This window comes from Neoarius graeffei, chromosome 7 (genome assembly GCF_027579695.1).
Source record: "Neoarius graeffei isolate fNeoGra1 chromosome 7, fNeoGra1.pri, whole genome shotgun sequence".
NCBI lineage: Eukaryota > Metazoa > Chordata > Actinopteri > Siluriformes > Ariidae > Neoarius > Neoarius graeffei.
This window is the reverse complement of record NC_083575.1, coordinates 38,561,937-38,579,218: the sequence shown is the minus strand read 5'-3', so window position 1 is coordinate 38,579,218 and position 17,282 is coordinate 38,561,937. Positions and strand designations below refer to the sequence as shown.

Here is a 17,282-nt window from a genome sequence, read left to right as displayed (position 1 = left end):
GCGCAAAGGCATCTGTGATGGTATGGGGGGCATCAGTGGCATGGGTGAGTTGCGTGTGTGTGAAGGTACCATTGATATATTGGGATTTTAGAGAGACATGTTCATCAAGGCAACATCTCTTCCCGGGGCGTCAATGCTTATTTGAGCAGGACAATGCCAGGCCTCATTCTGCACGGGCTACAACAGCATCGTAGTAACAGAGTGCCTGTGCTTGACTGGCCTGCTGCCAGTCCAGATCTGTCTCCTTTTGAGAATGTATGGCGCATCATGAAGAGGGGAATCGGACAACGGCGACGGTGGACTGTTGAACAGCTGAAGTCTTGTATCAAGCAAGAATGGACAAAAATTCCAATTGCAAAATTACAGCAATTAGAATCCTCAGATGCTATACAATTAAAAAGTGTTATTAAAAGGAAAGGTGATGTAATACAATGGTAATAACACCTCTGTCCTAACTTTTTTTTTTTGGAGTGTGTTGCAGGCATCAAATTCTAACTTCGTTTATATTTACAAAATACAATTAAGCTGGCCAGTAAAACTATTGAAACTCTTTTCTTTGTACTTTTGTCAGTTAAGTAAAGGTTCATGTGAATTAACAAATCACAGATTTTTGTTTTTATTGCATTTTGGAAAACATCCCAACTTTTCTGGAAATGGGGTTAGTATATGAAACAGTTTTATTTTGAAGCAATGGCTTATTTGTGAGTTCCATTATTACATCTTATTACAGCTCAAAGTCACACCCACACTATTTTAATGGCATGTGGTAATGATTTATTTGCTTGTGGTAATGTGGTGTGGTGCAGCAATGACCAGTGATGAAGGAGTGCATATATTTAGGGTAACCCTTACTCGTGGCCTTATTTAGACACTGTGAAGGATACCCCACATCATTTTACATGTGTATGTCCACATTAGCTATGTGACCAGCCTCCCATTTTAAAATATCCAAGCATAATAGATTTACACAAACATCAAATAAATGTTATGTATATTATTTTCCATAAGTGAAGCAGTTGTTTATGACCTATAGTACCAGTCAGAAGTTTAGACATACCTGCTCATTCATAGGTTTTAATGTATTTATGGTGTTTGCGAATGCTTGACATGAATCAGAAGAAGCCAAGCCAAGCTAAGAAGCCTTTATTTGTCACACATACACTCAAGCACAGACTTAAGCACACGGTTTGCTTTGCATTTAACCCATCTGAGGCAGTGAACACACACATGCACACACAAGTGAGCAGTGGGCAGCTACACTACAGTGCCCGGGGAGCAGTTGGGGGTTAGGGGCCTTGCTCAAGGGCACTTCACCCCAATCTCAGCCCAAGGCTGCCCCATGTTAACCTAACCACATGTCTTTGGACTGTGAGGGAAACTGGAACACCCAGAGGAAACCAACGCAGACACGGGGAGAACATGCAAACTTCACACAGAAAGACCCCCATCAGCCGTTGGGCTTGAACACAGAACCTTCTTGCTGTGAGGCAACAGTGCTAACCACCACACCACCGTACCGCCCCAAAAGCACACAAAGTTGTAATGCTTTTATTTTCTCAAAAATATTTTTTTTAATTGTGGTGTACTGATTCACACAGTCGATAGAGCTTTATTTCATGACACATGCTTTACCATGCTGTCAGGCCTTTCAAAACATTTTTTACATACAGTGGTGCTTGAAAGTTTGTGAACCGTTTAGAATTTTCTATATTTCTGTATAAATATGACCTAAAACATCATCAGATTTTCACACAAGTCCTAAAAGTAGGTAAAGAGAACCCAGTTAAACAAATGAGACAAAAATATTATACTTGGTCATTTATTTATTGAGGAAAATGATCCAATATTACATATCTGTGAGTGGCAAAAGTATGTGAACCTTTGCTTTCAGTATCTGGTGTGACCCCCTTGTGCAGCAATAACTGCAACTAAACATTTCCGGTAACTGTTGATCAGTCCTGCACACCGGCTTGGAGGAATTTTAGCCCATTCCTCTGTACAGAACAGCTTCAACTCTGGGACGTTGGTGGGTTTCCTGACATGAACTGCTCGCTTCAGGTCCTTCCACAACATTTTGATTGGATTAAGGTCAGGACTTTGACTTCAGTTGCTTAGAAATTACCCTGGGGTCTTTTGTGACCTTGCCATCTATTACACGCCTTGCTCTTGGAGTGATCTTTGTTGGTCTACCACTCCTGGGGAGGGTAACAATGGTCTTGAATTTCCTCCATTTGTATACAAATGTCTGATTATGGATTCGTGGAGTCCAAACTTTTTAGAGATGGTTTTGTAACCTTTTCCAGCCTGATGAGCATCAACAACGCTTTTTCTGAGGTCCTCAGAAATCTCCTTTGTTCGTGCCATGATACACTTCCACAAACATGTGTTGTGAAGATCAGACTTTGATAGATCCCTGTTCTTTAAATAAAACAGGGTCCCCACTCACACCTGATTGTCATCCCATTGATTGAAAACACCTGACTCTAATTTCATCTTCAAATTAACTGCTAAACCTAGAGGTTCACATACTTTTGCCACTCACAGATATGTAATATTGGATCATTTTCTTCAATAAATAAATGACCAAGTATAATATTTTTGTCTCATTTGTTTAACTGGGTTCTCTTTATCTACTTTTAGGACTTGTGTGAAAATCTGATGATGTTTTAGGTCATATTTATGCAGAAATATAGAAAATTCTAAAGGGTTCACAAACTTTCAAGCACCACTGTACCTACAGTACCAGTCAAAAATTTGGACATGTCAGGTGCACTAGAATTTGGTGCACAAGTTTTAATTTTCTTTGGGTTTTCTGAAATCAACACAGGGTCAAAATTATACATACAGGGTCAAAAATTTATATACGCTCACTTAGATTATTAATTCAGAGGTGCTGAAACTTCCAAAATGTCTCTTATCTTGCCAAGGCCAAGGTCTCTTAACTTCCTGTTAATGATCATGATTTACTACAGCTGGTAGCTTCTCTGTGTCTTTATAAAAAGGGTTTGTTTACAGCACTCATTGGATTGACCAACACACAATACAATAAGAAAGTCCAAGGAGCTCAGTGCAGATCTGAGAAAGAGGATCGCAGATGTACACAACTCCAGTGTGTCTCTTGGAGCCATTTCTAAACAACTGCAAATTCCAAGATCAATTCAAACAATTGTATCCAAGTTATTGTGAGGTGTAGTCACTTTGCCAAGCCACTTGCTTCAAGAAAACCCAAACTGTCACCCTCAGCTGAAAGGAAATTGGTTTGAATGGTCAGGAACAACCTGGGAACCACCATGGCACAGCCCTGCCATGAACTGGAAGCAATGGATCGCTGTCTGCAGTTCAGATCACCATGGACTAAGAGGCTGCTATCCAAGAAATAACCCCCTGCTCCAAAATTGACACCTTCAAGCTTAACTAAAGTTTGAAGCTGACCACACAAAGAAAAAAGCCTTCTGGAGGATAGTTGTATGGTCAGATGAGACAAAGATTGAGGTGTTTGGCCACAATGAGCACCATGTACAGAGGGACACTGTACCAGCTGGTGGTGGTGGTAAGATCATCATGCTCTGGGGCAGTTTTGCTGCCAGTGGAACTGGTTCATTGCATAAAGTGGATGGAATAATGAAGAAGGAGGACTACCTCAGAATTCTTCAGCATAAACCATCAGAAACTTGCACACGACTTGGGAGTTACAACAGGACAATGAACCCAAATACGCATCAGAGTTGGTTGTGGAGGATAAAGCAGGCTAACATTAAGCTTAAAACAAGCCCTGACTTCAACCCGATTGAAAATATACAGACCATGCTTAGAAGTCGAGTCCATGCCAAGAAAAAAACAAATTTAATTGAACTCTACCAATTCTACCACGAAGAGTCGTGAAATATTCAACCAGAATTTGGCCAGAAGCTTGTTCATGGTAAACAAAAATGTTTGCTCAAGGTGAATCTTGCAAAGAAACATTTTATCCAAATATTAGGTGTACTGTGTGTATCATTTTTGACCCTGCGTTGATTTCAGAAAGCCCAAAGAAAATTCAAACTTGTGCACCAAATTCTAGTGTTTTTTTTAATTAAAGCTGTATGCTGTACATTCTGCCACAGAAAAAGAAGAGTTCAAAGAAATTACTGAAAGCCCAAATATTGCCATGACATTCATATCCAAGATGACATTCATGTCACTGTATGTAAACTTCTGACCACAACTGTATTATTTGAACAGAACCCACAAATAAACAAATTGTCAAAGTAATGTCATTTGAGAATGCTTTTGAAAAGATTTATTTGTATTTCATGAATGTGCCATTCGTAAAGACCAAGGACTTCTATCTGAAGGTTTAAAAATAGCTGTAACACAACAGTCAACAAAACATCTATATACTGTCAACAACCTGTCAGCTGACTGCCATCAATCTGCCTCTTAACCAAATCGAAACACGTCATCAGTTTATATATGTTGCTATTTAGTAGATAATCTATAGACACATCTACATGGTGATGGACAGTCAATAGACACTATAGACCATCAACATGCCCCATTTTTCTTTTACTTTATCTGGATGGTCCAGTTCATGATTGCTGGTGATTAGTAGGACATTTATAGGCTATAAACTTGTCCCGAATCCTATCACAATTCAGTTCATGTTGACTGTGTTGACATACTTTATGTCATGTTGTTGAAAGGTAGTTAAACATCATTTCATATGTTGTTGAGAATTAATTGATATGCTTCATTACAGTTTATAGACTTGCAGAGTACACATTCGACAATCCAAATAAAGTATTAGATAATTTGATTTTCATTATATTCAAGTTATATCCATCCATCCATCCATTATCTCTAGCCGCTTTATCCTGTTCTACAGGGTTGCAGGCAAGCTGGAGCCTATCCCAGCTGACTATGGGCGAGAGGTGGGGTACACCCTGGACAAGTCGCCAGGTCATCGCAGGGCCGACACATAGACACAGACAACCATTCACACTCACACCTACGGTCAATTTAGAGTCACCAATTACATAACCTGCATGTCTTTGGACTGTGGGGGAAACCAGAGCACCCGGAGGAAACCCACGCGGACACGGGGAGAACATGCAAACTCTGCATAGAAAGGCCCTCGCCGGCCGCTGGGCTCGAACCTGGACCTTCTTGCTATGAGGCGACAGTGCTAACCACTATGCCACCGTGCCACCCAAGTTATAGCCATTACTCATTATTGATATAGCGCATTGCCCACTCTGTGTGTGTGTGTGTGTGTGTGTGTGTGTGTGTGTGTGTGTGTGTTATAGGGGAGCTGTTCATGGTTGATAGAAGGCTGAAGGAAGCTCAGTTCTGTGTGCAGGAGGCAGGAGCACTGTTCCCCACCTCACACTCGGTACTGCTGCTGAGGGGCCAACTCGCTGAACGCAGAGGCAACGATACTGAGGCTAAGAGTCTGTATGACGAAGCCCTGGCTATCAACCCCACAGGACACCATATACTAATCCACCTAGTGAGGAACTCATACATTCTCTCTCTCTCTCTCTCTCTCTCTCTCTCTCTGTCCTACACACACACACACACACACAGATGCAATATATACAGCACGTTATACCATGGCCAAAACACTTGCTTCTGTCTGGTTTGCATTAATTCCTTACACTGGGATATCTGTAAAGCAGAAATTAGATCTTTTTTCACAGCCTTGAATCAGTGCTCATCTTACTGTGTAAGCCTACCTGAATGTAACCATGACAACCATTATATCTAACAATTTAAGCTAGGTGTAAACTATGTTATTTTACGCTGTTGTCTTGCTATCACAGTAGCAAACGAGACCGTCAATGACGGCGTAGCACACTCCGGCCCCATCTAGTCCAGAAGGAACGATCTAAAGTGAGCCACTTTGCGCATTTCTACTCTCAACCAGTCCAGCTCAAATATGTGCCAGAAAGAATCCAAAACAGCGATGAATTGACCGAGAAGAAGCAAATTTGTTGAACTGCTCATTAAGGCTTAATTAGTCCATAACGTCATTCATAATTGTAATTAAGCAAATCTGGGTAGAAGTTCTATGCACCCTAGGTACCCCTACCTTCATGCCAGAAAGAATCAAAATGGGTGAAGAATTGAGGGAGGAGAAGCGATTTGTGTGGAAACTGCTCGTTAGGGCTTAATTTCTCCATATCTTCATTATTAAATGCAATTGTGCAAATTTGGGTAGAAGCTACATGCACCCCAGGCAGACCTACCTTCCTGCCAAAAAGAATAAAAATCAGTGAAGAATTGAGAGAGAAGAAGCGATTTTCGTGAAACGTGGACGACGCCGGACAGACAACGGACAACACGATGGCATAAGCTCATCGTCTGTCGGCTGGATGAGCTAATAATAACAGCAGTCATTAGAAAAGTAAATGTCATGATTTTAATTTAAATTTATTCCAAAAACTCGTGAGGAATGGTAGAAAATGCGACACAGTTCAGGCTGATGCTTTGTTTGCTTTTTCATATCATTTAGTAGTAACCAAATATACAAAACATTGGTAAGTGGCCATGATGTAAGTGAGACAGCGCCTGATTATATCAGGAAATACAAACCACTCTGCTTCATGTTGTTGTGCTTTTGCCCCTGGCCTTATATTCGTGTATTGGTACACTTAGTGGGATGTTATCTCTTGCATATCAAGGTCTAATATCACAGGCACTCAGGCCATGCGTTTGCACACGCAATATCATCAGCACACATATGGACGTGCTCCATATGTCCCAAATCCACAAGATTCCCACACTGTTCTCTTCCCCAAGTTGCTCCATCGTGTTGAATCTCCTGAGGTAATATTCACACCACCACAGATTTATGTTGCTTCGTGAAATATGAGAGTTTGTGACACGCTTAGCACCATTGGTGGTGTCATCTGACACATCTGTGATACAATCTAAAGTGTAAATAAACATTTGTACTGTTAAGCAGCTGTTGAATGTAGGGATAAGCTCCTGATTAAATAAATAAATAAATAAACAAACTCGGTTATTATTAGGGTTTATAGCAAAGCCATAAAGTGAATTTCAGAGAAAATTCAGCATCTGGTCCACTGTGATCTTATTGTCAGTTGTGAAAAGCCAGTTGTTGTTGTTTTCACTGTCTTTTTTTTTTTTTTTATCATTCTCATGAGCTAATTCCAAAATTGTACACGAGTTACTTGAAAATAACTGATTCTTGTAACTGTCATAGTAATATACATCCTGCTCACTCTGTTTATGACGTAAATCACTTCTGGTTTTATAGTATCACTGAGAGCACCACAGTATGAACTGGGAACTGAGAATGCAAGTGTTGTGAATATACTACACTTGCAGTAATGTGTGGTGGCTGCATTCGCAGCCCACATGGAGTAGGTGAGCTAACATTAGCGCTGCCTCCACTCGTGACTCTATAATGTCAAGGTCTTCATTAGTCAGTGCTGGAGTAAGCGCTGCCGAAGCCAGGCCATTTTCTCCCTATATTTGGCCAATCAGAGCACATTTCAGTGCTATTTCTGGAGAACAGGCGTACTCTGTCAATCCCCAAAGGTAATAAAAACCTGAATCACTGCCAGCTTGCTCTGTCGAACATCATGTGCAATGTGTCTTCATTACGAATCAACAGCAGCGTTCGGCTCATAATGGCGAAGGAAGCAGCTGTATTGCCTCTTCAGCTCAGTGAGTTCTTGCAAATAGTGAAATTCACTGCATTCGAACATTAGCCTCCTGCTTTTTGGAGTAGGAGTATTGCTCAAACAAGAACCCAACTGCAAATACTTCAAGAATGATTCAACACGTCTCTGAGTCGGCAGAATGCTGTCACCTTTTCCTACCTCCTTGCTAATAGCTGTGCTAGTTAGAGGAAAATGTCTGAAGGGCAAACATGCTGAAGCGCTACAGTAAAGCATTACAGTGCAAAGTACTTTCAGATGTTGTTGTCTGGGCTGTCAGGCAGGGGACAGATCTCCAACCTAGTCAAGTCCATGGAAAAAAAATTTTTTTTTGGCCGATCCAGCTTTCATTACTCACAGATTTGCAGTAAAGTTAAAACTGATCTTGCCTCAAGAAACTGAGCTGATAGACAGTTAAAATATCTGTTTTCCATTCCCAGTGGTCTGATGAATTAAATGATTATGGTGTTTGCGAGTGCCTGACATGAATCAGAAGCACACAAAGCTGTAATGCTTTTATTTCCTCTATTATCGAATAACTTTTTTTTTTTTTATCCTGGTGTACTGATTCACACAGTCTGTAGGGTTTTATTTCACTACACATGCTGTAGATGCTTTACCATGCTGTCAGGCCTTTCAAAACATTTTTTACATGCCTACAGTAGCAATCAAAAGGTTGGACACCCCTACTCATTCATAGGTTTCTGTATTTTGACTGTTTTCTACATTGTAGAACAATACTGAAGACATCAAAACGATGAAATAACATATGAAACATGCATGGAATTATCTCATTCATCTCATTATCTCTAGCCGCTTTATCCTGTTCTACAGGGTCACAGGCAAGCTGGAGCCTATCCCAGCTGACTACAGGCGAAAGGCGGGGTACACCCTGGACAAGTCGCCAGGTCATCACAGGGCTGACACATAGATACAGACAACCATTCACACTCACATTCACACCTACGGTCAATTTAGAGTCACCAGTTAACCTAACCTGCATGTCTTTGGACTGTGGGGGAAACCGGAGCACCCGGAGGAAACCCACGCGGACACGGGGAGAACATGCAAACTCCACACAGAAAGGCCTTCGCCGGCCCTGGGGCTCGAACCCAGGACCTTCTTGCTGTGAGGCGACAGCACTAACCACTACACCACCGTGCCGCCCGCATGGAATTATGTGATAAATAAAAAGTGTTAAAACAAAATATGTTTCATATTTTAGATTCTTCAGAGTAGCCAGCGTTTACCTTGATGACGCTTTGCGCACTATTGGCATTATCTTAACCAGCTTCATGAGGTCGTCAACTGGAATGCTTTTCAATTAACAGTTGTGTCTCGTCAAAAGTTAATTAGTGCAATGTCTTGCCTTCTTAATGCATTTGAGATCAAACAGTAAACAATAATAATAATACAGTAAATAGCCCTATTCCACAACTGTAGTAATCCATATTACGTCAAGAACCGAACAACTAAAGAGAAACGACAGCCATCATTACTTTAAGTCAAGTCAATTTTTGTCAAGTCAGTTTATTTGTATAACACTTTTAACAATAGACATTATCGCAAAGCAGCTTTACAGAAAAATAAACATTTTAAACATCTCATTATCTCTAGCCGCTTTATCCTGTTCTACAGGGTTGCAGGCAGGCTGGAGCCTATCCCAGCTGACTATGGGCGAAAGGCGGGGTACACCCTGGACAAGTCGCCAGGTCATCACAGGGCTGACACATAGACACAGACAACCATTCACACTCACATTCACACCTACGGTCAATTTAGAGTCACCAGTTAACCTAACCTGCATGTCTTTGGACTGTGGGGGAAACCGGAGCACCCGGAGGAAACCCACGCAGACATGGGGAGAACATGCAAACTCCGCACAGAAAGGCCCTCGCCGGCCCCGGGGCTCGAACCCAGGACCTTCTTGCTGTGAGGCGACAGCGCTAACCACTACACCACCATGCCACCCATTTTAAACATATGAACTGATAAATTTATCTCTAATAAATTTATTTATCCCTGATGAGCAAGCCTGTGGCGATGGTGGCAAGGAAAAACTCCCTGAGACGACATGAGGAAGAAACTTTGAGAGGAACCTGACTCAGGAGGGAACCCATCCTCATTTGGATGATAACGGATAGCGTGATTATAAAGGACTCGCTTCTATAACTGTGTCCTATGTAGTCACAAAGTACAATTATGTAACCAGAAATTCATTATAGTTTTAGCATGAAGTCTATTTTGCTGAAGTTATCAACTGTTCATTGACGGAGACTTGAGTGCAAGACTGTTCATGACAACTGCAGTCCTATCATGGTAACTGTAGTCCTTTGCCATCGTAGCCAAACTGTAAGTGTCCAGAGATATCTTCTAAGTGTGTCTTTCGACTGTCCATATGGAGCTGTCTTCCACAGGAGCGATATGATGAGAACATCAGCCAGAAGTAGGTAGATCATGCAGGTTTGAAGAGCAGGAAAGGCCAACATCACTGGTATTTAAGACATGAAGTGTCTTTTAATTAATTACTAAAAATAAAGAAAAAACACTGAATTGGAAGCTGTGCCCAAACCTTTGCCTGGTACTGTGTATGGATTGGAGGTGCATGTGTGTGCGACTCATTGCTTTTTACAGCTGATCGATCTTAACTCAGTGACTGTGTCCACCATCATGTCATATGAGTTGAAGCACATCAGATCAGCCCTGCTGCCTCTCGGCACCTTAGTGTGACTCAGCACTGTGTCTCTCTGTCTCTGTCGTCCTGCTCGGTGCACACGCACATACAGCACACCATCTCACACAACCACATTCTCTCCTTCTCGCTCTCTCACTCTGGATGGGGTCGGCAGTGAGCTGATTAGATAATGCAAATACATTATTTATAACACTTCACTGCTTCTCAGGCAGTTATGGGATTGCCTAGCAACTGGGGGATTGTGTTTCACCACCAAGAAGTCTGCTAATAAGGGAGAGATGGCTTAGCGTGCTTAGTGTGTGTTCTTTCATATGCACATTTATTTTTGTGCATGTCTACGTATGTTTGTGTTCTCTCTACTGTGTTGTATTAGCTGGTGAGCATGGCTTCGGTAATGGCAGCTGTGTCACACATGGATCAGGTCAGCATGCAGCAGGATTAGCACATTCACATGCAAGCTGCACAATCTCAGCATTCATCCTCACCATGTGCTAGTGGCCCGATAAACACCAACACACTGCACTGGCTGAAAGCTCCCTGTCTTACGTCACTCCCCTTCATGGTCTGTCAGTGTTCTCACTGCCAGAGTGGCTTCAAGATAGAGCTTTTGCATGCATAATCGAGGGGTTTTCATGTATCGTAGGGGGCTTAATGTGGTTCAGGACTTATGGTATTAAGTATTCCATATCATATACCGAACAAAGCATTTTTAAGTGCCTAAACATGACACTTTCTAAAGAGAAACAAAAAGTCTCACTCTCCTGGAACCAGCTCACATGCATTTCCTTATGCAAATATACCAAACAAGCAAATCACCAGTGTAACCACCGGATTGATTTTAGAGCAGCGACGGTACAAAAATACTACTAACAACTATGAAATCTGACTTAGTTGCTAACAGACATCCTGTGGGGTCCACGAGCAACTGATTATAATATTTCAGATTTAAGAGCGTGTGTTGAACTTGAAATTATGCAAATCTAACCTCAGGTGTAAAGCAACGCACAACAGATTCCACCGTGTCATTATTTATTTAACAAAAATTAAGTGAAAAGGCAGAACCCATGTGTGAAAAAGTAAGTGCACCCCATGATTCACTTGCTTGTAGAACCACCTTTTGCAGCAATAACTTGAAGCAATCGTTTTCTGTATGATTTTATCAGTCTCTCACATTGTTGTGGAGGAATTTTGGCCCACTCTTCTTTACAACATTGCTTCAGTTCATTCATGCTTGAGGGCATTTGTTTATGCACAGCTCTCTTCAGGTCCTGCCACAGCATTTCAATTGGGATGAGGTCTGGACTTTGACTTGGCCATTCCAACACTTTTTTGATTCTTTTCTTTTTCAGCCATTCTGCTGTAGATTTGTTGGTGTGCTTGGGATCATTGTCCTGTTGCATAACCCAATTGCGGCCAAGCCTTAGCTGTTGGGCAGATGGTCTCACATTTGCCTCTACAATACTTTGGTATACAAAGGAATTCATGGTTGACTCAATGACTGCAAGGTACCCAGGCCCTGTGGCTGCAAAACAAGCCCAAATCATCACCACCACCGTGCTTGATGGTTGGTATGAGGTGTTTGTGCTGATATGCTGTGTTTGGTTTTCGCCAAACATGGCGCTGTGCATTATGGCCAAACATTTCCACTTTGGTCTAATCTGTCCAAAGGACATTGTTCCAGAAGGCTTCTGGCTTGTTCAGATGCATCTTTGCAAACCTAAGCCATGCTGCCATGTTCTTTTTCGATAGAAGAGGCTTTCTTCTGGCAACCCTTCCAAACAAGCCATATTTGCGCAGTCTTTTTCTAATTGTACTGTCGTGAACTTTAACATTTAACATGCTAACTGTGGCCTGTAGAATCCTAGATGTAGTTCTTGGTTTTTTTGCAATTTCTCTGAGCATTGCACGGTCTGACCTTGGAATAAATTTGCTGGGACATCCACCCCGGGAAGATTGGCAACTGTCTTGAATGTTTTCCACTTCTGAATAATCTTTCTCACAGTAGAATGATGGATTTCAAATTGTTTGGAAATGGCCTTATAACCCTTCCCAGACTGATGTGCAGCAACAATTGCTTCTCCAAGATCATTGCTGGTGTCTTTCCTCCTTGGCATTGTGTTAACATACACCTGAGTCCTCCAGACTAGCAAACTGCCAAATTTTCTGCTTTTTAAGAGATGGCCACACTGGCTGCTGCTCAATTAATCAAATTCATTTGATCAGCAACACCCGGCTGCTAAGTGCCTTCATAATTTCTATGGAAGCAGTAAGGGTGCACTTAATTTTTCACACACTGCTACTGCATTTTTGGCTTACTTTGTGTTAAATAAATAATGACAGGGTGAATATGTCATGTGCTATTGGTCATCTGAGGTTGTATTTGCCTAATTTTAAGACCTGGTAAGGACCAGATTATTTTTTATTATGTCCTGACACTTAAAACCTAGACTTGAAAGAGGGTGTACTTTCTTTTTCACATGACTGTATACACATATGTTTGTTGTTCTAGTACTTGTAAGTATATTTTGAAGAGGCATTTCATAAAACATTAAAAGACAGGGCATTGCACACTAATGCACTCCTTTTAATTACAGCCCCTGTTTGAAGAACATCAGTTCTGAGAACACTCCAAAGCATGGCCAAGTCTGTCATCACTCTCTGTTGTGTCAACAGGCCTTGGCCACCATGTCATACTGGTTTATAGGGGCGGGGCTGTGTATAGTAAACTGCAGGAACCCATTTCATGAACCTGATAATAATCCTGTACTCGCTTCCATGAGTAAATGAGTACCTTGCTTTTCATCTCCTCCCTCCGTCTCTTCTCTCTCTATACCAGGAGTTACTCTCTTCTGCTCTCAGCTTTTGAAGTGCCCGCATAATCAAGAGCCATCTGTTGCCAGTGAGAAATAGCAGAGCTGTGTGTTTTGTGTGTGTGTGTGTGTGTGTGTGTGTGTGTGTGTGTGTGTGTGTGTGTGTGTGTGTGTGTGTGTGTCTGACATGGGGGACAGTGTAAATGTGGGTAGACTGCAGTGGGTAGATGAGGCTGTTGCTGGAAGATTGAGAGAAGTTATACACAACATAAACTCATACATACACAATTATTTATGTACACATACCCAAATGCACACACAGAGTACGTTCATCCAGCTACAGTTACACACACACAGGGCGCTATCAAAGTCTGATCTTCAGAATACATTTGTGGAAGTGTATCATGGCACGAACAAAGGAGATTTCTGAGGACTTCAGAAGAAGCGTTGTTGATGCTCATCTGGCTGGAAAAGGTTACAAAACCATCTCTAAAGTGTTTGGACTCCACCAATCCACAGTCAGACAGATTGTGTACAAATGGAGGAAATTCAAGACCATTGTTACCCTCCCCAGGAGTGGTCAACCAACAAAGATCACTCCAAGAGCAAGGCATGTAATAGTCAGCAAGGTCACAAAGGACCCCAGGGTAACTTCTAAGCAACTGAAGGCCTCTCTCACATTACCATTAGCCAATGTTCATGAGTCCACCATCAGGAGAACTCTGAACAGCAATGTTCTTTTTGCTCTCCAAAAAGAACATTGCTGCTTGTCTGCAGTTTGCTAAAGATTACATGGACAAGCCAGGAGGCTATTGGAAAAATGTTTTGTGGACGGATGAGACCAAAATAGAACTTTTTGGTTTAAATGAGAAGCGTTATGTTTGGAGAAAGGAAAACACTGCATTCCAGCATAAGAACCTTATCCCATCTGTGAAACATGGTGGTGGTAGTATCATGGTTTGGGCCTGTTTTGCTGCATCTGGGCCAGGACGGCTTGCCATCATTGATTGAACAATGAATTCTGAATTATACCAGCGAATTCTAAAGGAAAATGTCAGGACATCTGTCCATGAACTGAGTCTCAAGAGAAGGTGGGTCATGCAGCAAGACAACGACCCTCAGCACACAAGTCGTTCTACCAAAGAATGGTTTAAGAAGAATAAAGTTAATGTTTTGGAATGGCCAAGTCAAAGTCCTGACCTTAATCCAATCGAAATGTTGTGGAAGGACCTGAAGCAAGCAGTTCATGTGAGGAAACCCACCAACATCCCAGAGTTGAAGCTGTTCTGTATGGAGGAATGGGCTAATATTTCTCCAGGCCGGTGTGCAGGACTGATCAACAGTTACCGGAAAAGTTTATTTGCAGTTGTTGCTGCACAAGGGGGTCACACCAGATACTGAAAGCAAAGGTTCATATACTTTTGCCACTCACAGATATGTAATACTGGATCATTTCCTCAATAAATAAATGACCAAGTATAATATTTTTGTCTCATTTGTTTAATTGGGTTCTCTTTATCTACTTTTAGGACTTGTGTGAAAATCTGATGACGTTTTAGGTCATATTTATGCAGAAATATAGACAATTCTAAACGGTTCACAAACTTTCAAGCACCACTGTATGGGAAGAGAGAGTGCAAGAAAGAAAAAAAGGCCAGTGGATACATTTATTTTCACAGTAGTGAGCATGCAGCTTTAGCTATTCAGCATTTACAAAAATGAACATTCCTGTTTAATGGTCCTGTGTGGGGCATCACTGTATGACTCAAAAACTAATTTCCTGCACTATGCAGATGACCTGATTGTGCAGTTCCTCACTAAACAGGTACTGCAGGAGAGTTCACATAATCCTTGCTGCAGAACCAAAAGTCCAGGGGGTGGACTGGACCTGATCCAACACCTTCTGCAAACCTACTCCCTCATCCATGTTCTCCTACACAAATAAAAACACCCTTATCAACAACACAAGTCCAGCCTTTTATATACACTCTGAGTTTTTGGTTTGACTCTCTGCCCAGGTAAGAGAAGCTAGATCAGGGCTGACTCCACCACCTGGACCTTTGGCTCTGCAGCAAGGGGTACTTGGTAGAACCTGGATCCACTACGATTCATTGTGAACACAGAGCAAGTATAGAATAAATTGACTTTTATCAGGAGTACTCAGTGTCATATATGAAGCGTGAGATACCCACACACACACACACATATATATATATATATATATATGTATGTGTGTGTGTGTGTGTGTGTATATACTTTTATTCTATCCACATTCACTGGATATGAGCAATCGTGCACTCTGATTGGCTACTCTACTACTAGGATATCAGCTCATATCCCATGAGTAGAGAAAAAGAAAATGGCAGAGCGTGTTGCTGAACAACCGAGGACGAAGTAAAAACTCTACTCGAAAACAAAACCCCCAAAAATACAACAAAAAAAGCAACAAAATATGGAATAAAAGTATTTGATGGTAAAAACATATCTTTTTTTTTTTCAAGAATAAATATTATTGTCGCATTTTTCACAAATTGCTACTCTCATTTCACCGGTTTGTTTACATTCTAAGCAGAAATGATTTTATCGGATGTTTTGTATAAAGTTTTTATTTATCGAATTTGAAAAAAATAAAAATGCTCTGTTTCTCAAAATCCAGTGAATGTGGATAGAATAAAACAGTTATTCCACTCAATCTCATCGTACATGGCTTATAGCCAACTTGGCTCTACGCACCTCGTCAGCTATCAGCTCATGTATGTCTCGACTTTGTGGAGTAACTGTGAAATAGTGCCATGGTGAAGTAGAGAGAATCAGAAAGGATAAGAAGGTGAGAAATGTCGAGAAAGAGAGTGAGCAGACCTGAGGTCATTGCACCTACATTTCAATTCAAATAAGTGTGTGAGTATAACTGCATAATTGTCTTAATATGTGTACATGAGTATGTGTTGCCTTAAGCTCTCATCATCTGGCTGTGTCTTATTGTGTGATTGAAGAATCAAACAGACAGGTCGTGCTGATGTAACCACATCGCCACACACACATACTGTATGCACACACTAATTCAAATATCCATCTCTTCTCTGTGTGCAGGGAAGGTTGTTGGTGCGTATGGGCCGGGTGGGTTTAGGAGAGAAGGTGTTACGGGATGCCGTGCAAACTCATAGTCTAGCCCATGAAGCATGGAGTGGTCTAGGGGAGGCGCTGCAGAGCCGTGGCTGCGCTCAGGCCCCTGACTGCTTCCTCACGGCCCTGGAGCTGGAGTCCAGCTGTCCCATCAGGCCTTTCACCATCATCCCCCGAGAGCTGTGAGAGCAGATCCCCAGCAAGTCTCTCACACATACCCTAACATTATTTCATGTTATATTTTCATCCTCTGTTTTTGTCACATTAAATAATTTATCAAGAAATTCCCTTTTTCAGAAATGCTGATCATAGGTACTGTGAACAGGTTATGGGTTTAGCATCTTGACTACGTTAATCAGAAGTTACACCAAGAATTTATAATCACACCATAAACAAATGCACATCATACATCTAATGTGCTTTTCTCATGTCGACACACATTTCAAATTCCAAAATGGACATAAATCAGCAGACATACAGCTGCCATACCAAAGAGCATGTATAACTGTACTGTATAACTGTACTGTATGACTATCACACATGCACACACAAGCATATCCATGTCAGACATATGACAATTACTACGTCACTTTATTGTTTGTATTTTAGACATGTGAATGCTGATCCTTTCTATAAAGAGTGATTCTAAGACCACTGTATGTGTTTGTAATTTGCTCCTTGACAGTCTACACAGTCCTGTAATTCAAGTGCTGCAGCTTGGTGATGTCTTGTGTAATAATTCCAGTGCTGCTGTAAAACTGTAATCCCCATTTACTTTCTGCAAGGCTGCTGTGGTTGCCTAGCAGCCAGCCCCTTATTCGAGTTACTGGGGAGATTGGGAGAGTTTCAAGTGTATGGGTCTTCCAACACTGAGGGCTTTTAGAAAAAGAAGGGGGGGAAAAAAACAAAAACCGCTGCACTTTGATGCAGAGGCTCATGCTGTTAATGAGAAAGAGGAATGTGTGGCAGATGAAGGAATTCTGTTAT

General features: G+C 41.5%; 1 protein-coding gene across 3 annotated transcripts in view; it reads left to right on the top strand.

Annotated features, from left to right (window-relative positions):
- The window catches only part of ttc7a (tetratricopeptide repeat domain 7A), a 99,720-nt gene extending 82,771 nt beyond the window's left edge, over positions 1-16,949 (top strand). For 2 of the 3 annotated variants that reach the window (XM_060925601.1, XM_060925603.1), the window contains 2 exons: positions 5,286-5,488; positions 16,263-16,949. In XM_060925601.1, coding sequence (XP_060781584.1) covers positions 5,286-5,488; positions 16,263-16,481 — 422 coding nt within the window. In that variant the 3' untranslated portion in view covers positions 16,482-16,949. Of the gene's footprint in view, positions 1-5,285; positions 5,489-16,262 lie in introns of those variants that run through there. The other variant, XM_060925602.1, reaches the window with a different exon arrangement.
- Positions 16,950-17,282: the final 333 nt, after the last annotated feature.